The sequence below is a fragment of the Athene cunicularia genome (assembly GCF_003259725.1).
Source record: "Athene cunicularia isolate RWA chromosome 5 unlocalized genomic scaffold, athCun1 chr5_part1, whole genome shotgun sequence".
In the NCBI taxonomy this organism is placed as follows: Eukaryota; Metazoa; Chordata; class Aves; order Strigiformes; family Strigidae; genus Athene; species Athene cunicularia.
In genome coordinates, this window is record NW_020799101.1 from 12233518 (window position 1) to 12253893 (window position 20376).

The 20376-nt window shown below is 37.9% G+C and overlaps 2 protein-coding genes across 3 annotated transcripts; one reads left to right on the forward strand and one right to left on the reverse strand.

The window, feature by feature from the left end:
- Positions 1–320: 320 nt before the first annotated feature.
- CINP (cyclin dependent kinase 2 interacting protein) lies at positions 321–5463 on the forward strand. Its single transcript, XM_026850076.1, has 4 exons — positions 321–728; positions 1865–1991; positions 3551–3680; positions 5129–5463. Exons 1-4 carry the CDS (start codon positions 652–654, stop codon positions 5329–5331), a joined length of 537 nt encoding a protein of 178 aa, XP_026705877.1. The 5' UTR covers positions 321–651; the 3' UTR covers positions 5332–5463.
- A 3364-nt stretch (positions 5464–8827) lies between these two features.
- ZNF839 (zinc finger protein 839) lies at positions 8828–20344 on the reverse strand. Of its 2 annotated transcripts, XM_026849707.1 has the most exons (7): positions 18564–20343; positions 16292–16543; positions 15422–15514; positions 14902–15054; positions 13098–13238; positions 11963–12101; positions 8828–10210 (listed from the first exon to the last, which is right to left on the reverse strand). In XM_026849707.1, exons 1-7 carry the CDS (start codon positions 19617–19619, stop codon positions 9219–9221), a joined length of 2826 nt encoding a protein of 941 aa, XP_026705508.1. In that variant the 5' UTR covers positions 19620–20343; the 3' UTR covers positions 8828–9218. The 2 variants fall into 2 exon arrangements, with proteins under 2 accessions (XP_026705508.1, XP_026705509.1); XM_026849708.1 differs by lacking the exon at positions 13098–13238 and having other exon boundaries at positions 18564–20344.
- Between the last annotated feature and the right edge of the window lie 32 nt (positions 20345–20376).

Genomic DNA, 20376 nt, shown 5'->3' on the forward strand with positions numbered 1-20376 from the left:
GCTGCCTGTTGCGGCCGGGCTGAGCGGGCGAGCCCGGCGCGGTGCGGGAGTTCCGCGGGCGCCGCTGCTGTGCGGTCCTTTGCGGACACATCGGGAACCGCGGGCTTTGCGCTCCGCGGGGCAGCAGCCCCCCCATCTTCAGCAGGGCCCCGCTTTCTCCAAGACGCTTCAAGCTCACGTGTAGACGTGAAGTAGTTCATAGCCCGTGGCGTGAGCACCGCACGCGTGCGGTAATCGTTGCCGTGATTTCTCGCCGTCACACGCGGCGTTAGCGTTTGGCTGCGGTGTGTTCACAGGGGCCGCTGCTTGTCCCGGTTACAGCATCACATCTCAGAACATGCTTGCACTTTTCGAATAACATTTCCTTGTGAATAGTAATAGTAATAAAGCTGATAGATGGGAAATCAGGTTTCATGACTGAAGATGATTAATATAAATTCCATTTTACTTTCCAGTATTCAGCAGTAAAGCAAGGAGATCCTTGACGCTGCTGGACAGCATGCTGATTTGTTTCTGTATGCTTTAGATGGCTTGAATTTCTTTTATTTTTTTAATACAGCAAAAAGTCCTGCTGATGGTACTCCGAGAAGACCTGTTTTATCTGTCAGTGCAAGAAAAATTAAAGATAATGCAGCAGACTGGCATAATTTAATGATGAAATGGGAGAGATTGAATGATAATGGATATGCTACAGCAAACAAAATAGTCAACATGAAGATCAGTGAGCAGTAAGTCTGCTAGTAACATGCAAGTAGAGACAGTGTAAAGATTGCCTTTAATGAGAAATTAATCTTCACTAGAAAGTTCGTTTTGGAGATGGGGGAGAGAACACATCAGAGTGGTTAAGCTGGCTCTTGGATCAAACTCAGCAGTTGCACTTTTTGGTTACATAAACGATTTACGTTCAATAAATGTCTCAGATTAAAATAATCTCACAAAGTAATGGTATTTACAAGAAAAGTGTTTATTATAGTTAAGCATAGCAGGTATTTAAAATACTTTTATAATACACAAAGTTAGAATCTAATTCTGTAGAGATCTCAGCTCATGTGAGTTCCCTTACTCTCTTGCATATTTACACCAAGGCCAATATTACCAAATTTCACTAAAATAAAATTTCAGCAGATTTTAAGAAAGAATCAGTGATTTTCATAGATAAAAAAAGTTTTAACAGTGATGATTTTAAAAAAAACCCACAACAACAAAACCCACTTTGGTAGTATTATCTTCATGCTGTAAGGAAAAGCCCATAACTAACAGAATAAACTTCTCCAGAGTCCCGACAGCTGAACAGGGCTTGTCTGTCAGGGTTCTGACAGGTACAAGCTCAGGAATATTACATCAGCTGTTGCTTCTGCTCTCTAGCAGCTCTCTCTCCCCTGACTGAATTTACAGCTGCCATGGGAAAGTCAGCCAGACAGGGTAGGTGTGTGCACCTTAACTGCCCTGGGCTCACAGTTAAATGGCTTGGCTTAAGTTGTGCAGGAAGGTGAGTTTGTGGTGAGAGAGGCACTAGATCATGTGCTGGAGCAGCTGAAGCTTGGGCGTAACTTGTCCATTATGAGAGAATAACCTCCAACACAGGGGCGGGGTGAAGTGGGAATAGGTGTTCTCTTAACACCTGCAACTGTTTTTTTCAAGCACATGGTCTAAGGTAGAGTAATTTTATGTTTCTCTGAAGATTATGGTACCAGCCCCAATTGCTTACATCACTAGCTATGTCTCTTACTACTTTTATGTGGGAATTCTTATAAAGAGCCTGTGAGAGAAAGATTTTGTAGGATCAGACCACATGGATTTTAAATCTGCACAACTCGAGTAAAGCTGTATGCAATTTTTACTCTGCCTTATGTTTCTGTTTTAGATTCCAAGACAACAAACTGGAGATAGCATGTGATAACAGTACCACAGAATCTAAAAAGCCAACTCCAAAATACAATGAAGAACTGGACAATTGCTGTTTAGAATTACTTGAGACATTAAAGCATATGGTAAGTTCGTTTTTCAATCTTAGTCAATATCAGTCAATTCCAAGTGTGTTCAAGTATGACATAAGGAAAGGTCCTCAAGTATTTGGTGTAAACGGAAAATTGGGGGTTTTATTCATAGTTCTTTGGCTTCAAACCTAAATGATTATGAATGTGTGCATCATTTATTTGCTTGATCGGTAAAATTGAGGGCTGGTTTTACATCTGCTTTCTTATAATTCTACTCCTCACTTTATAAAGTGTTCTTCTGAAAACAAGTATTACAAAAAGTGCATTCTAAAGCTGCACCTGTTTTCTCACCCTGAATATTCCTGCTGTTTAGAATAAAACAAACAACAAAGCATAAAATAGTGCTTTACCTGCCTGCAGCTCACTTGGATCACACATAGCACAGTTATATTTTTAGTCTGCCTACCTGCATTTTCTGTGCAGAACTTCTCTGGAGAGCAGAATAAGATAATTATGTAACCCACCTTTTTTTTCTGGATACGTTGCTATGAATTAATGTCATCTGTCAGTTTGACAGGAAGCAAAAAGAATAGGTTTTTTGCCTGATACTGTAATTTAGATTTCTTATTAAAAATAACTTTTACAGCCTCCTGTCAAAGTGGAGGCCCATTAAAAAGATGACAGATCTTTTTTTTTTTTTTTTGTATAGACAGGATACCAGTTCAGTATTTAGAATAGCAGGAAAGCAGCTAGTTTTTCCTCAAATTTTGTTCCGTGGGAAAAAAGTAACAGTAAATTAAGGTTTTTTCCTTTTTTTTCCCCCTGTAGTTTTGTATTCAGACTACCAAGTGTGTTAATTAAATTTTTTGTTACTCCTGAGTAATAGGAGTCTAAGCAGCCAGTGTTAGATTGGATATTAAACATAGCTACTACAGAGATTTTATTTTTCATTCCTTATGGGTTTGTACCAGCTTACAAGTTGATAGAAATATCTGTATTTTAGCTTCTTGACTTAAAGATACTGCCTGCAAACTCTATTTTGTTATAAATAATGGTCCAGGTCAGTAATGCACAAGGTCAGGTGAACGTGAAGGAAGTGGATGGAATGACCTGTTTTTCAAAGCAAGCTGTTAAATCAGCCTAGATATATTGTCAGTAGTAGTAGTCAATTTTTTCACCTGCTGGTCTTTTGAAATCAAATTCAAGTCATCTTGACATGGTAATGTAAGAAAGCATGTGTTAATAGGGCTTGTGCCACACATGTTCATAGACAGTCTGATATTTTTCCCCAATACTAAATTGCTATAGGAAAAACCCAGAAAGAGGTGAAAAAATGAGAGGGCTTTAATATATTTCTACATGGGGGAAACAAAAGAATTATGCAGTATCAGAGTCAGTAATTCATATCTGCAGTAGTCAAAATTTTAGTGTATCTCATACTAAATCTTTATATAAATTCCAGCTTTGATTTCTGTCTGGAGTTAAAAAAAAGTGAATTAGAAATGTTAAGACTAAATAGTCTTCAGAAATAGTGTGTTTTAAAAAATGTTTAAGATTATAGCAGCTTAATGTTCTTGAGATGTTCGCTAACATTACATGTTCATCATTTTTAGACAAAAATACAATTGAAAATGGAAAAGCTTACTTTGACTACTAAAGCAATTTGTGACTTGGAAACATTCCATTATGGAGCTGGGAATTGCACAGCACCCTTCTTTCATACATGGCCCACACCATACTTCTGTAAGTAAAATATTGATTATTTTAGCTAATTGCATTGTGTCACTGATGTCATCTAATGTAGGACTGAAAAATAAACCCTTTTATCTGCTTGTCTTGCCTTAGAGAGAGAGAGAGTGTATCTGTCTCCTTTATAATTGACTAATCAATAAACACATGAATGCACCACTTGGCTTAGGGTTACTGCTGATGAGTGCTTGTATGAATTGCCAAGCGTTGTCTGACATGCAACAATTACAGCATAAAACTAAGCTTGTCAGCAGCTTACAGCATCCAAACTGCAACAGCCGTATCCTTTGTAGGGAGAGATGTATTTGCAACTTGGTAGTGTTAAGCCATGGGCTTAACTGACTTGACTTGTTATGTGACACTGAAATGAAATCCTTGAATGCAAAGAACAAGCTATACCTCAGCTAATTCTCAGGCAGCCAGAGAAAAATACCTCTGACCTCAGTGTCAGTCAAGACAAGTAAAGTAATGTTGAGTTACTGTCTGCTATTAGTATCAATCCTTCTAGCATTCACTTGATGGCAAAAGGTACTGCCTCCCAACTGGTATTACTGCAGTTTTAAAACTATGTGAATTCAAGAGAAGCCTGGTTGTATGCAAACCAACTACTGCCTTTGTGACGTGAAAGTCGTACCTTTGTGAAGCCCTGCTTCTTACTTCACTACCACAAGTTATTGGGAATCCTAGGTATTAGTTTCTGCCAGCTTAAAAGGGCAAGAATGACAAAGATAACTGCTGTCCAAACACTTGTTGTGACTGAATCATTTAGTGATGCTCTCTACTCCATGAAAGACTAAATTCTCATGCAGGTACTGATAGTTTAGGTTAAGTTAGAAATAAAAGATAAGTCTTTTTTTACATAAATATATTTTCACCTCCCTACCAGTATTACTAACATGACTAGTAACAATATTAGTTTTTACATTACACACTTCAGTTTTGGTCTTTTGTTTTGTTTTACTGTTATTTTTCACTGTTGGTATCACTTATGGGTGATCAGGCATTGCTAAAGTGCCTGACAGCATGTGGGAACATCCTTTAGATTAGCTAAAATCAACAGTGACTATAAAATGTGAAGCTTGTATTTAAAGATAGCATTACCAAATTTTAACATCCGATTTCAGTTATTTGAAAGAATAGCTATAATGGCTAATTTTACAGTGGGTCCTGAGAATCAGTACCACTGCTTATTCTAGATAAGGAGATTCATGTCAAAATCACGAATGTGTGAAATATATCCAAAAGCTGAGGAAATTGTTTAGCGTTTTATGTTCTAGTGTACAAGCATCATTAATGCTATAAAAGCAAAAAGTCTATATATGGGCAATAGCTTATGTATGGTAGAGTTTTTTTAATGATCAACATATTACAAGCATAATTTAACTTTTAGAGAATTGCTGAAATGTTCTGGTCAGCGTGCTTGGTTTTTCAATCCATTTCAGATGAGGTTTCTCTGAAGCTCTCTGAAATGTACAAGAAGGAACTACAACTCAAGCAAACAATTGTACAAGAAATTGCTCATTCTGCTGACCAGGATCTGATGATGGTCTATTTATCATCATGGTTATACCAGCCTTACATTGACAACAGCAGCAACCTACTACTTGAAGCTATGCTGCTGGAAACAGGACATAGGCAGTGCTAGAATTTCAAATGTTACATGGCTTGCTTCTCATGATGCTTACATGAAACTGAAATGGCAAATTGCAAGGCTTACCAAGTAAGTTGAGTTTTTATAAAACATATTAAAAATGTTTTTCTCTCTTTGTATGTATTATTTCGTCTCAGCTGATACTCCTTTTTCTTCATGGGACAATCTCGTTTTGGTTGCTTTATATATTTTAAGTGCAATAGAGGCTACAGGGGGGGCAAATCCCCTATAATCAGAAAGATATTAAGGACTACTTGGTGGTTGGGGGGGGTGGGGTTTCAATGCACACAGACACCTACAGCAAAGAATGTAACTACTTCCCAAGTCTTGATGGTCTAAAATACCTACATTGGCCCTTTCACTCTAGAAATTCAGCACTTCTTGATCTTCCGTGGGGCTGGGTCTTCACAACTTAACAGGGCTAGTGCTTTTGTATTTGCTTTGTAAATGGGGAAAAAGAAAGGAGAGCTCAAAAGGTAGGATCCACGGTTTGGTTTGTGGTTCTGAAATGCTGTCACAGCTACTAGTGTAAATTCTGGTTTGGTTTTGATTATAGTGTAGTTAGGTACATCGCTTTTGAAGATGGATCCTAGCCTTAACTAGCATACTGGGAAGGTTTAGAACAGATCACCAGTCACAGTCATTATGTGAAAAGGTCTCATCTCTTTTAATTCATGGTAACTTTTTCTTTTAGAGATGTTCCATGAAAGCATCTGTTGAATAAAAACATGACCTGCTTCAAGTCACGCCCTTATCCAATATTGTTTGCTTCCTGTCATAGGGCTTAGTGAGTTTTTCCTTCAATTACTGTTTCTGATGTCAGGTGGTTTTGGTTTAAAGATGTGCCCCCACTGTATTTTTGGTTAGCAGTTTACATGACAAGAGCCGATGGCTCAAATTCTTGGTTTTCGTTTTCATGCTGCTTTCTTGGAAGAGAGAATGTGTTCAGAAGAAACAGTTAATGCAAAAGCTAAATGCTGAAGTGGAATTCAATACCCTTATTTGCTTTCACTCCTAAAGACCTGATGACCACTGTAGTGTACCGTTAAGTCAGACCTGGGTAGCATGGCAAATAACTGGTAGCTGCTACTGCAAATTATCACTATTCAGAAAAGCCTATTACAATGTGGAAACCATGCAGCTATGTCATCAAATTTTTAGTTAAGTCCCTAATGTGTAGTGAATTTAGGCCTTCTGCTTACTTCATTATGATTAATAATCTAAATTCCTCCCACTAACAATTGCCTCTATGATCTGCTCCTATCTAAACTGTTGATTTAGATCTCTTACTTCTAAGTCCTGTTGACTCCTTGTGCCCTGACAGGTGTTTACCCTTGATTCTCCTTGAAACAAATACTTGAACTAAGACCGTGACATGAAATGCACACTGCTATGAAACGACCATAATGGCTGTGGTTTGACATTAGAAAAATCTAATTAAACAGCAAGAGAGTCTGGAACAGATTTCTGTTAGGAAGAGTAGGGTCACTTATGTAACTAGTTCCAAGCTGAAGACGCCATAAGCTTGGTAAGGGAAATACATTAATTTCCTGCAGTAACGGGACAGACGTGAATTGGAAGTTTTCTCAACACGTTGCTCTATTCAACAACATTATTTCTGACAGCTTAATAGTGTTCTATTCTTACCCTAAATTTCTAGCATCTAAAAAGAAATTGTGCTGTAGCTTGAGAATACAATCAGTTATGAATAGCTTTTTGTTTTTATTATTTTTCTGTGCAAGCGTTCTACCTAGTTTAACAACCACCTTAATTTGTCTGAGTAGGGCCAGACCCTTGTCACTATGGAAACACCTTCATACTTGAAACATTTTCCAAGGAGAAAAGGTTGGTTCACTTACAGAATTGTTCTTTTAAGATGAGAGTAGGTGTATTGTATTTCCCAGCATGTGTAAATCAATAGGGAAGGCAGAATTGAAGTAAATTTTCATTTTCTGCACAGGTGGAAGTTATTATTTGTTCTTGTTTCTTATGAGGAAATAAGCTCTTCAGAAAGAGTCTTCATATTCACAGACCCCCTTGCTCACTGACTGCTATCAGACACAGAAAGATTACTGCAAAATCATTGCAGAGATGTTTTGTCATTATGGCTCTAAGCAACTGATTGTTACATTTGAAGCCCTCAGATGTAGTTATTAGACAGTCATTACAAAAGAGAGTAATAAAGAATTGCTCACTGCAGTTAAACTTTGAAAGACCAGTAGAACCTTGCTTGGTATGGTATCTTCACTTATAAAGTAGGCCTGGATGCTCTGGCCACTACCACCTCTTAAAAAAAAAAAACCACAAAAAACCAAAACCACAAAAAAACAGCATAAACCCAACCACCAGACAGGAGGCATACTAACATATGACATCTTTCCCATCCACACAAAATGCAGTGTTTTGGCTAATCAAATTTATCTTATGCAACCAAGGGAAAAAAAAAAAAAACAACCAACCCAAACAGGAAAAACAACAAAACACCCCCAAACCAGCTATGTTAGAGGTATAGTAGAACAGACTGTTCCATCTCCAAATTATCCTTTTTCTCTTGTTTAGATTCAATTTTAGTGTTTTTTCACAGTAGCAAGACCATGAAAAATTAGTGTTCATACTTAGGAATAGTTCTCCTGTGCATTACAGGTCCTTTTAGCTGATTTGTCCAGTTATCTCATTAGGCTCACATTTAGCAATGAGGTGACACATTTTAAAAGGTATGTGGCCAGTTTTTGGTAGTGTCTACAATAGCTCATCAACAAAACACACTGGTCACTTAAAGCTGTTCTTTTCCTCCTACCAAGCTTTTTGAAAGAAAAAAACAGTGCCTTAGACAAGAAGATGCTCAGAGGTCTCCACAAAAATATTACCATCCAAGCAACATACTGAAAGTATGACAAAAATACAAGATAGCAGTAGATAAGTAATTTGGTAAGTTTTCTCTCTGCAGAAACAGGCATCATAGTCAAGGATACCTTTTCATTATTGGTAAATAGCACAGGGCAGCATGGAGTAACTAGGAGGGTCAAAGCTTAGAACTGATAAAGGATGCATCATCTGAAAGAAAAAAGTATAATACAAGTCTACCAAAAAGAGACCATCGTGGACTAAAGTAAAAAAAGAATTTGGTATCTCATTAAGGTAAATCAGATCACTACTTATGGACCTTCCCATTTCTGTCTAAGTAACAGCAATTCCTGAAGGTGTGGCTGAACATGAGACAAGCATCCTGAAATACATTTCCAACAGCTCAGTACAAATCAGATCTTGTTTGAGGCTATTTTTGTCTCTAACTCAGCGGTTGCTTATTTAAGTAAGGATCAGCTAAGCTGTCACATCGTTCCTGGAATGCACAAATGTGAATTATATTTAAAACTGCCCATTTCTCCAGGCAGATTTATGCGCATCAAGTTTAGATGCTAATCAGTATTCAAGCTAGCTTTAAGAAAGTGCAATAACAAAGTGTTTTGTCATCTCAACAGCACAGAAAATGCACGTTTCTAATATGGTTTTTATTTTACCCATATACAGCTCGCCAGTACACAGCACATCACTGCTGAACAGCAGTACAACTTTACTGCATTTTTAGATGGCTAGAGAGAAAAGGAATTAGGTAACAAAAGGGAATAGTGCAACAGTTTTAGGGTTGACAGATTTCCACTTTCCAATCACCCTCAACATATAAAGCAAGTAGAACGATGTTAATTCTAGAATTTTTGGTTGCAATGCTGCTAGATTTATATAAACATAAGTTATAAAAAGTACAGGGCATAGAAACAGTTTACAAATAAGTTAAATTTCAATTATTTCAGTATTCACATTAGAAAAATATACATTTTATAGAGTCAGTCTTTTCCAGAAGAAAGCATATACAGTTTTCTAATTTATGGCTCCAATTCACTTTGCGAGAGCAAAATATCTTCACTTTGGCCATCTGCTTCCATTGCCAGTAGTGCTTCCACGGTTTCCAAAGGTATCCCCTCAGGTGTGCGAATGTGCATTGTAGTACCATTGGAATCGGTTACAATAACGATGCCTTCTGTCTGAGACAAAACAGCAGTATCTGGATGAGACAGGATAAGCCCATCTGAAGTCTGAATAAAAATCTGTTCATGTCCCTGAGACAAAAAATCATGGCTCTCATCAGTAATCTCAAAGGCTACAGCTTCATCTACAGTAACTGTATTCTCCAGCTCATGTTGCTCCTCTGTCCCACAAGAAAATTCATTCATGTTTTTTAAAGAGTTTTCATGGTTCACATGAGCAGGCAGGGAGGCTTCCTGGACAGCATTCTGGTGCGACTCAGTCTGAGCACTCTGTGGGTAGTTTATTGGCATGATGTTTGTTGAAAAAACTTTTTCAAGTTCCTGTACCTCATCACTCACATCAGCATTATTAAGTTGTTCAGAGCGTTCTTTAATTGCAAAATTACAGTTTTCTTCTCGCAGTTCCTGATATTTTTGATCGTGACCGTTTTCCTCACTCATTGGTAAGTCAGTGCTCTGACTGCCCATTGCATTCTCTGAGACAGAGTTGCAGAGTTCAGGAGCTGACAGTCCCCCTGCCGCGTTCTCACTCACAAAGTGCGCTTGAACTAGTTCAGATGAGCCATCTGCTTCAACAGGCAACACAACTTCAGTATGCAGCAGAGACACATCGCTTGCCATATCTGGTCCCTGTATGTTCACAGGTTGGGAATACTCTATCCTCATTTTCACAGTCTGGGAGAAGGTACCTGAACTTTCAGCTTCAATTCTAACTCTTGAATCAGCAAGTGAATTATGTTCCTCTGCTGTTGGTAATGTACTTCCAGCTGTGCAGCAAGTGATATGCCTGTCTTCTGAAAGCAGGATTTCTCCATTTAATGGATTTAAACCTGAAAAGGTGAAAGAAATATAATTGTATTGGGCAATCTAATGTTGCATGTCCAAAAAATTATTATCAGCAATAATTTTGGAGGAAAAACTAGACTACTTCCTTGGTTTCTTCCCCAAATTAGCAAACCTGAAGCACCTTACAAGAGTTTCACAGCACTTCCCAATGAGAAAGCCAGTATAAAAATACTTAACGAATTTTTGGATAGTGAAATGATACCGAGTATTTCCATACCAAGGGACTTTACATTAAGAGGTGCATTTTTCTTTTAATCCCAAAACCAATGTGGGCTGAAAGTCAAACATAATTTTTTCCTTCTGGCATACAGCTGGTAGCATTAAAACATAAAGAATATACCAGGCACAAAGTTGTCAGCTGCCCATCCCCATTAGTAAATTGACAGAATCATTTAAACTTGATACAATTTCTACTGATAAGCTCATCCTGGGCTCAGACATGTCATTAAGTTACTACATATCTAATTAGCTGTGCTAATGGCTCCAGGAGCACTTTCATCCTGTGACAGAAAAGGTACAACACTGTTCTACCAGTTATTTCACCTGGACCAGTAGCCAGCTCACAAACCCAGTAGGTAGTTGAACAGTAACTACTAAGCTGCAGTAGCATGAGCTGTCAGTTTTTACTATTGAACAAGCAGGTTGTGTTTGGGTTTTTTTGTTATGAAAGATATAACTGCACAACAAAGGAGGCCTAACTGCAGAAGGGCCATTTTTAACTTATTGTACTGTAGACTAGCAAAAGCCCTACTAGCAGATGCAAGTGAAAGAAAGTTCAGAAAACTTGTAGCCCAGAATAAAATTATAATACAAGAAGAAGTAAGTGTGGTCATGCAGAGAGCCTTTCAGAGAAAGAAAAATAAAGTAAGGGGGAAAACAAAAACACAACCACCAACAGAAAGACATGCAAAGGGCAAAAGGAAAGCGGCTTACAGCAACACCAGAAAAAGATATTTAGAAATCAAGAGGTCAGTACTGATATACACATCTTGCTAGAATCGGGCAAGGTCTGAAATCTTTCCCAACAGTAATAGTAACGCCTTTGAATTACTGCAACACCTCTGCATAAAAGACCAGCAGAGTTTTGGGAGATGACAGCTGGGAACCCATCTCTCTTTCCTTTCTAATCCAGTTACCCTGCCAATCTGAGGGGCAGGCGGAATAAAGGCAAGGGAATTAAAAAAAAAAAAAAAAAGCAACCACCCAAAGACTGGTGCAAATCATGTCTCAATTCGAATCTTAAGGTCCCGCATCTCCCCTGGGACAGAGGACAGCGAGCACCAGCTCTCGTCCTCTCCCCCAGGATCCACAAGGCTCTGATGATTCTGTTCTTGCAGCCTGTAGGGGCGAAGAGGAAGGACACACACACTGCTTCCTCCTCTGCTCTCACTGCTGACACAAAGGTCGTGCACCACCTCCACTATAAGGGATAGGGCCGACAAGAAGCATTCAGGAAGTACGTTGTAGAGGACAGTTCTATTCTCATAGTACTGCAGTAGTAGCAATATCTGGATTGTCATGCATTCAGAATTGAACTACGGCTGTGATATGCACCGTCCATAACTTTTTTTCCCCTGCCGAGGCCTTTCCAGTTAAACAGCTGCTTTTGAAGGACCTGGGAAGCAAGTTAAGAAATGCAACCTTAAGACAAAAAACACAGTAGCTTGAAGAACAAAGATTTTTTTTTTCAGCTCCTCCACAAACAGAACAGAATTGGAAAAATCTGAAAAGGTTACCATCTTTTTCAAACAGCGTACACAAATTCCCACTCTTTTCTTTCACTTCATCTTGACTGCTATAAGCATTATTCACATTCTCCGTTAAATCTTCTAACTTGGTCCGTTTAGCCAGTGGCAACAGTTCCTCCCCTGAGCTCTGTCAATACAAGAGATAATTAACTGGCTACCACTGTAACAGCTGACAATATTGGAAAAGATCACAAACTAACTGTGGGTGCTTCATGGCAGTGAACTGATGCTATCCTTGAAAACAAGATTTTACACTAAAAGGGCCTTTCTAAAAGGTAAGGGTTTAAACACAGCCCTCGCTTTGCCAAAACACTACCAATTACTTTGGTATTTAGTTGAAACAATCTGCCTTTGCTTCTACATCAAGATTCTGTCTGAGCTTTTGTGATTAACTGTACAGCATGTACTACTATAAGGTCTCTCTCCAACTTCAGTAAAAGGCTGTGAACAACCTGTCCAGCATTGTTTTGTAGTGAAGAAAGACTTGTCAGCTCTTTAACCACAGGGAGAAAATGGAAAAGTACTGGTATTATTTATCCACCACCAGAAACAAGTCTGGATTAAATAAAAAGTAGAACAGTTAAGGGGATGAACCAGAGATGTGACTTTCAAGAAGAGGAAACAGCTCCCTGCTACAGCTGTAAACAAGCTAAATCTGGTCAACTGGCTTGTTAGAAAGAAAGGAACTGTTTTCATGCACATCTACCACCAATTAGCAGAGCAACCACTTCTCCAATGTCCGAGACGCCTGTAGGTTAGCCTGTTTACTCAATACAAGTTATTAGAATCTGAGGATCCTTCTCACTATGGGGCTCCCATTTGCTAGTACTCAGCAAAATTCTTTCTTCCTTGTATCATGAGATTACCTGCAAGCTTCTGAGATTCTGTCTTGAATGCCACTAATATCTTCCCAACATGTATTTAGCATGCTAGTTCATATATTCTGCGACGATACTACAGTAGAGGGTAGCTTTAAGTATTTCCAAACTCCAAACACCATGAAAGCCTTACTTTAACACCAGTCAGATAATACTAGTATGATTTTGTAAGGAATAATTATGTGTTTTACAAAGTTTTAATTTGTCTTAGTTTTGTTTTTAGTTTTCACAAAGGTATTCCATACCTCAGCTAACCGTTTTTGTCCCAATATCTCCACAGGCACTTGCTCACTAACCATTTTAGTTATACATTGTGAACAAGAGTCTACACCTTGCGTCTTTTGTTCTCCAGTGAGTATTTCTGTAATTCCTAGTGATTCAGCAACCTTTAAAAACAGTTACAGGAAAAAAGTATAAGTTAGCCTCTCCAATCTGAATACATAAATGCTGAAATACTGATTTGTTTTCTTAAAACAACTAGAATTACACAGGGTCTAATCTGACAATCAATCATTACAACTCAATGGAGTATCTAGACTCCCATGTTTTCTACTAGCCTTCGTATTAATAGAACACGACCTTCATTTGAAGGTGAATATTAATAGGCAAACTTGAAAGAATTAGGAGTACAATGGTTATATATAGAATACAGAGACAATTACTAAGAGCAGAGTTTAATAAAAACACTGTTGAGGCTTTCCAGTATTTAAAAACCATTTAAGTCTTTCTATTTAAGAGTATCTCTTAGCGCTAGTTTAGGATTTCCTGCCTCCCCCCATTCCTGTGCTTCATCTTTATGTAGGTCTACTACTACTACTACACAGCTTCTCAAGGCTGAGTTGTTTTGTTTGTTTGCTTTGGAGTTTGGTTTGTGGTTGTTTTTTGCTTTTTTAAAGAGCATAATTCTGTATTAAGAATGCACATTAACACTGAAGAGAAGCAAGAAAGAGGTTCAAACCAGTTTGGGACTGCCAGTATCAACAGCATCCCTTGGTGCAACTTCATTGAAATGTCAGTGTTAATTACAAAATAGCCCCATGAGCATGCAGTAATTCTAGAAAGTTTTTTCATATGTACAGTGAACATCATGATTTATTCTGAAAAATAAGTATTAACCACTGCTAACAATCCATACAGGACTTAATTTTTTTAAACCAGGATTATTATAAAAACCAAAATATTATCTCCACCTTCCCTACTCCAAGTTTTTCAGTATGTTCCCCTCCCATAGTTGTTGCAAGTTCAGTGCTGATGTACCTTAATGAGCACACTGTTTACAACTTTTGTTGGAGGTAGTATATAAAATAGTGGTTTCACTACTGGAAACAGAGAAGGAAAAACAAAAAAATGTTATGTACAATGAGCTGCTTTATTCTGAGCAAGGGGAACATAGATCGATGAAGATCCATAAGGATAAACAGATCTGCATTAAAAAAAAACAACCAAAAAACAACCACCAGAAAAAAAAATCAAATCTACATTGTTTTTCTAGATACAGCTGCATAAACAATGAATCTGAAGAGTAACTGAAATAGCAGTTTGCAGTTTTATTAACGTATTCAATACCTTTCATATGTTAGTACAACGCTGAACTGCACAGATGCATTTAGTTTGAGCTCATTTTGCAATGAAACCGCTTAACCCTTTAAATCAAGGCCTCTCCTTTTAAATACAGACCCGTCCTTCCTAATCAAACATCAAGATGTACTTTTATTAGCAGTTAATGCTAAATACACCTTGCAGTAACATGCAGTTTCATACTACTCTAGATAGACAAGACATATCATCACTGATAGAATTCTTTTTTAATATTTCTAGTTGTATCTACTACCATAAACTAGAATTGTAGTTTTATTATGGGTTTCTTTTTCTCTTTGGTTAGTTCATTTTTAACAATAATGTTCATTTTTGCTCATCAGAAACATGCTTTCTTCAAATAACTTTAGCAGCATTGCAAAGCTTATCAGATAAAAATGAAAATGCAAAGCATCTAAAATAAATAAAACTACAAAAAAAAAAATCACGGTTCCAAATAGAGTGCTTTATTACCTTAGCATCTTTTATTTCAACAGGCTGGTGGTAGCTCAGCAAATCAGAATTACTGAGGTGATCATAAGCCATTTTCTTTACCATATTATGTAAGTCTTCAAATTCCCTATACACATCTGGGAAGTAAGCTTTGGCTGGATACCCCTTTTCAACCTAGAAATAAGAGGGGAAAAAACATGGGTTTGTTTCCCCCTCCCTATGTTTAAAAAAAATATTAAATTAAAATCTCTCAGTTTGTTTTGGTCAACATTTTAAAATAGGAAGATTCAAGTCAAAAGATTATGGAATATTCAAAAATGCCACTGAAACAGGCAGCAAAAAGCAAGGCAAACAGGCAGCAAAAAGTCAAGAGATTTACCAGAGTTCTGCCTGTGTAAGACTGATGTGATGTATAAAACATCTATGTTCTGCTCAACTCTTAACTTAGAAAATTCAGATACATCTCTAAAGGAATTTTTTAATATATACTAACAGAAGTGTCCCTAAAATAATTTAAAATTTTTACATAAAAAAACCTCACCTTCATCAACAGAAATTCATATACTGTAACAAGCTTCGTAAGACGTGGGAGAGCCAGCTCCATTAAGTCTTCATTATCGCACTGTTGTATTAGCTGTCAAAAGCCAGAATGAGTTTATTAGAGCAAAGCGGCCTAGAGAGGTTATGAATCCACATTCAGAACTACGTTTTTTAAGATACACCATATGTTTAAGCAGCTTTGAGAATAGATGCAAACATAGCACCAAAAGAGGAGATAAACTAGAAAACCTCAAAACAGTTACTACCCATATACAGACAAAACTCAGTACCACAAATGTTGCCAATTCACAGAAGAGCGACATCAGTAGATTTAGTAGCCCTGAAGGATCTTCCACAGCTCACAGGAACAAACAAAAAACTCTGTTAGTTGCATGGATTTTAATGCCCATTCTGTCCTCCCCTGAGAGCTTCTTTTATGGGTTGTTTTTTGTTTGGTTGCTTTTTTTTTTGTTGCTTTTTTTTTTTATGTTGTCCAAATTCAGTTAGGTTTATTTCTTTTTACTGTGTTGGAGGAGATACATAATAGTGGCTAGTAACTTTCCTTCTCCACAAAAGGAAAGCAAATCTACATGTCAAAAGTCCCTTTCCAAACTGAGTTCCAATTTTCCCTTTGTCCAGTGTTCTGCTAGAAGTATTTTTTCCTTAAAAGACAACTTAATGTTTTCTTCTTAGAAGACATCTGAGGCTTTCATCTCGTCAGTATACAAGGATTAAAAAAAAAAAAAAAAAAATCAACCTTTTGAAAATGATTCCTTGAAAATAAGTGATAAAAAAAAAACAGGAAAAAAAAAAAGAAAAAAAGAGGGCAGGGAGAAAATACTTGTGAAGTAATTGCAGAAGAGAACCATACCTCTTTTAACCTAGCTTTTCTTCTGAATACATTGTGATCTGCTGACACACTACTAAGTGACTTTGAAGGGGACTGACCAGGTCTGCTAAGCCTTCCAGAACACCTGGATCTTCCACCCATCCTTGGTCGACCACGTCTCTTTGGTCGTCTGGGTCTTCCAGGTCCTTTTGGTGTTACGGGTCCCCGGTGTCCCGAATTGATTTCATTTTCTTGTTCTGCCATCAAGGTTCTGCTTTCTGCAGACTTGCAAGTCTTAATTAAGAGAAAGACAGAAGTATTTATTCACTATTTTGAACAGTGTTTTGAGGAATACAGTTTCATAATTAAGTTCATCTACGCAAAGAATAGAATATTAAATAAATGCAAAACTGGATACAAGGATAAATGCAAAGAAAGTTGTGGAATAAATCCAATGTTAGTAAGGCTGCTACTTCTGAAACACATATATGCCATTATTTGCAAAGTTAGCATTTTTGATCCACAAAATGTCATACAAAATACAGAGATTAAGGGAATATAGTTAAAGAGCTGGTTTATGTCGGTTAAATATGTTTACTTCAAAAATACTAAAGTATGTCCTCTTCAAAGGAGGTTGTAGAAATAATCAGCAGTAATTTACTGCTTAATTAGCAGTAAAACATACCCAAAGAAAAATTTGGATTTCATTGTAATTATGTCAAAGCATTAAGACTTTATATAAAGAAGACAAAAATTCTGAACAGCCATGAACAGTGACAAGTCTGATAACTAAAATTCAAAATATATTGCCGAGTTTCCACATTTCAAAATCTTTAGTCTTCCCTAAGAACAAGGGAAGACTAAAGCAGCAACTTCTGTTACGACTCAACATTTTCTATTTTTAAGTTATTGTGATTTCAGTGCAAAATTTTTTACTGATCCAAGCAGTGATTTCTTACTGAACACATCTCGTCTTCCCTTCCACGCTAGAATTTCTAAGAACATCCCAGTATTTTTTAAGAGAGTTTACAACAGTACTGAGGTCTATCAGGCTTCTTTTCAGAATCTGTACATTTTCATCCCAATATTCAGTAGCTCCCTACTATTGTAATGATTAGGAAAGTTCTAAAAAGGGCAAATTTATGTCAGTTCTATCCAGGGATTAAATTGCTAAATTAGTTCTAAATATGACATCAGACTCGGTTGTGAGGATCTTGATTGCCTTCCTGTCTGTACCAGTGTACCAGTTTTAATAATTCTATTTCTTCTAGAGAGTATTTACCTGCCCCAAAACTGTAACAAAATCAGGGAGTTAAACTGCAAATTTGTAGAACCCGTATTTGCCACCTATTAGTATTACTCATATTAAAAGTGGCAGGTACAATAGCAATCTAGCAGTCAGTAGCAGCATTACTTAAAAGACTGACTTTTTTCTAAATTCCCATAATCCTGGTGAAAATAAGTGCTGTACAGGGAAGTAACACCTACATAATAATACAGAGAGCAGACTTCAGTATTCAGCAATTCTCTTTTTCCAAAGATGACAGAAAATCGTAGAGGACAGGGGAGGCTTGTTTGCTGCACTGGCATCTTAAGCTGTAAATCTTCCCATTTCTGAGAACAACTTCACATTTACAGATAAAAGTAATAAATGTGACGCCGCTATATCTAAATGAGTATTTATTCCTGGGCAGCAGCTGTATCAGCTCTTGCTGCAAGACGTTAAGAGTCATTTTAATATTAAAACAGAAACTTTACTTTGAAGTGACCAGCTTAAAACATCACGGAAAAAAATTTGCAGCTAAAGTAGCTTCCAACCCAGAGACTCAAGTTTCAAAGTATCTGGTTTGCAGGGGTAGTTAAGCCACACTTTCAAAACCTGCTCTAGGAAAAGCTGTGGTCCAGTGCTGGATTCCAAACAAGTGTCATCACAGAAAAATCTCAGTAACAGAAATTTATAGAGCACACGATGTCTTGCTGTCTATCATGCTAAAGGCTGTAACTGAACAACACTGCATTCTTATCCAAATGCAGAGAAGGCAGCTATTTATGCAGACAAGGTTTTTTCAATCCATAAAATGTATGTCAGAAAATCAGTAACAAATGAACTCTGTGAACAATTTGTTTTATGTGCCTGTGGAAGCATACTATTCAATCTGCAACACTGCAAGAGACAATAATTTTATTTTTAAACCACTTTAATGGGAAATTAATTTATCAGTTGGTATTTCTGAACAGTACAAGACTATGTGGCTACAAAGCTTTCATTCTACTTTCCACAGAACTAACAGCTTTTCTGAGTAATACACCTTACCTGTTCTCCAGCCTTCGAATCAACAGTTTCTTCCAGATTGGTACCTAGTGCATTTTCATTATTTAAAGTGACAGCAGTTGAATCTAAATGCGCCGGACTCATCGTTTCCTCTCTTATTCCACGGGTATTGCCCACAAATATACTTCCATTAGGCTTATTTAAAGGTATTTTTTGAGGTGAAGACTCCAGCTGTCCATGGCCTGGGTTAAGTTTATAATGTCTTGCTAATCCTCCTTTTCCTATATAGGATTTTTCACAAGTCTGACACTTAAACATTTTGGGTTTCAGATTATAATTTGAAGAACTGAATAATGCATCCTTTCCCTTCACCTTCCCTTCTTCATCATCTTCTATACTCAGCTCAGAGTAGTCATCAGAATCAGACTGATGACCATCAGCCAAATCCTCCATTTTAATGAATTTATAATCTTTAGCTTTGTATTTGGGGGGGCGTGAAATCCGTCCAGAACGAGTTTTCACTTTCAAGGATTTTTTTAACTTGTCATCTTTTTGGTTTTTTTCAAGGCATGGTATCAGAGTATTTGCTGCACTGGCTGCAACCTTGGTAATGTTTGAAGACCTTGTAGCCGATACTGTGGCACGTGTAACTTTCTGTCCATTTAGCATCTTAGGTGGGGGAATCTTGTTCACAGACACCGATCCATGAGCTGGTAAAGGTCTCTGCATAAGCAACTGAATTGGAGACTCGGAAGAACTATGCAGGAATAGCTGCTGCTGCTGCTCAGTTCCTGTAACAGGCTGTATCCTAATTATCTGGGGATTAATAATGCCAAGTCCTGGTATGCTAGAATTTCTACCAACCGACTGACTCAGCGTTATAGTTTTGGGCTGGATTGGTGCCAATGATGGCATTGGCCTTTCAGTTTCCTTCATCTGTCCTGGCTGCATTTGGACACAAATGGCTTCCAGCTGCTTTTGTGGAAAAAAAGGAAGAGTTGAGATTACACAAATACAGTAGTTATAAATAAAGACAATACTTATTAAGATGATACACACATGCCCTTTAAAGGAAAGTGCAAAGAAACCAATGCACATCACTAGTTTTCCATTTCAACACATCAAAGCACAGATGCCCTTCCTTAAAGCTACGGGCTTTCCTGCACATTTACTGATGTGACTGCTGTTCAACTAAAGCATGTGAAGTTTGCTCTTCGGCCATGTCGCAGCCCTGTTTCCTGCTAGCAGCCCCGTTGTGGAATAGCAGGGTCAATGCCGTCACCTAGGGCGGATTCATAACCTTCAGCAAACCAAATGCAGGAGAACTGCTAAACGACACAGGCCGAATACCAGATCCAGGACATACCGTCCTAAGTTCTCTGTTGAAAAAGAACTTTGTGATGATGATTAAGAGGAGGTATGTGTTACCGTTCACCTCCCTCAATCTCCTCACCCAAACTTCTGCCTCAGCTCAAACCAATCGTTTGACAATCCCTGCACCCTAAAACGTGGGCCAAAAGCCCAGTTACTGTCACCTTATTTAAGAGAGGCACGCATTATCTACCAGTGCATCACCACTAAACCACTACGAAACTGCTCTTCCAAGCTGCTTTAGCTGCACGTGTAGTCACACCGACATACTGACCGCATCAGCTAGTTCTACGTTCAAACGCGGATTCTTCTAAACCACGCTGAAAGTTCTCTCAGCTGCGAGACTCGAGTCTACACCCCAAGGGCAGGTGTGACTGAGGAGGAAGGCAAAAAAATAAGATCTAAAAAATTACACCCCACCCCCGACCTGCCCGCGGCGGTGGATTTCATCACCAAGCGGGCGCCGCAGGCTCCCTCCCTCCTG

Bases quoted from the DNA above. Each gene is read 5' to 3' on its own strand.
- CINP (XM_026850076.1), top strand. From the start codon at position 652: ATGATGAAATGGGAGAGATTGAATGATAATGGATATGCTACAGCAAAC. The intron at 1,992-3,550 runs GTAAGTTCGTTT...CATCATTTTTAG, and splicing joins TTGAGACATTAAAGCATATG to ACAAAAATACAATTGAAAAT. The intron at 3,681-5,128 runs GTAAGTAAAATA...AATCCATTTCAG, and splicing joins ATGGCCCACACCATACTTCT to ATGAGGTTTCTCTGAAGCTC.
- ZNF839 (XM_026849707.1), bottom strand. From the start codon at position 19,619: ATGTGCATTGGTTTCTTTGCACTTTCCTTTAAAGGGCATGTGTGTATC. The intron at 13,239-14,901 runs GTAATAAAGCAC...CTGTTTTTAAAG, and splicing joins TTGAAATAAAAGATGCTAAG to GTTGCTGAATCACTAGGAAT. The intron at 10,211-11,962 runs GTAACCTTTTCA...TCACCTTTTCAG, and splicing joins TACGCTGTTTGAAAAAGATG to GTTTAAATCCATTAAATGGA.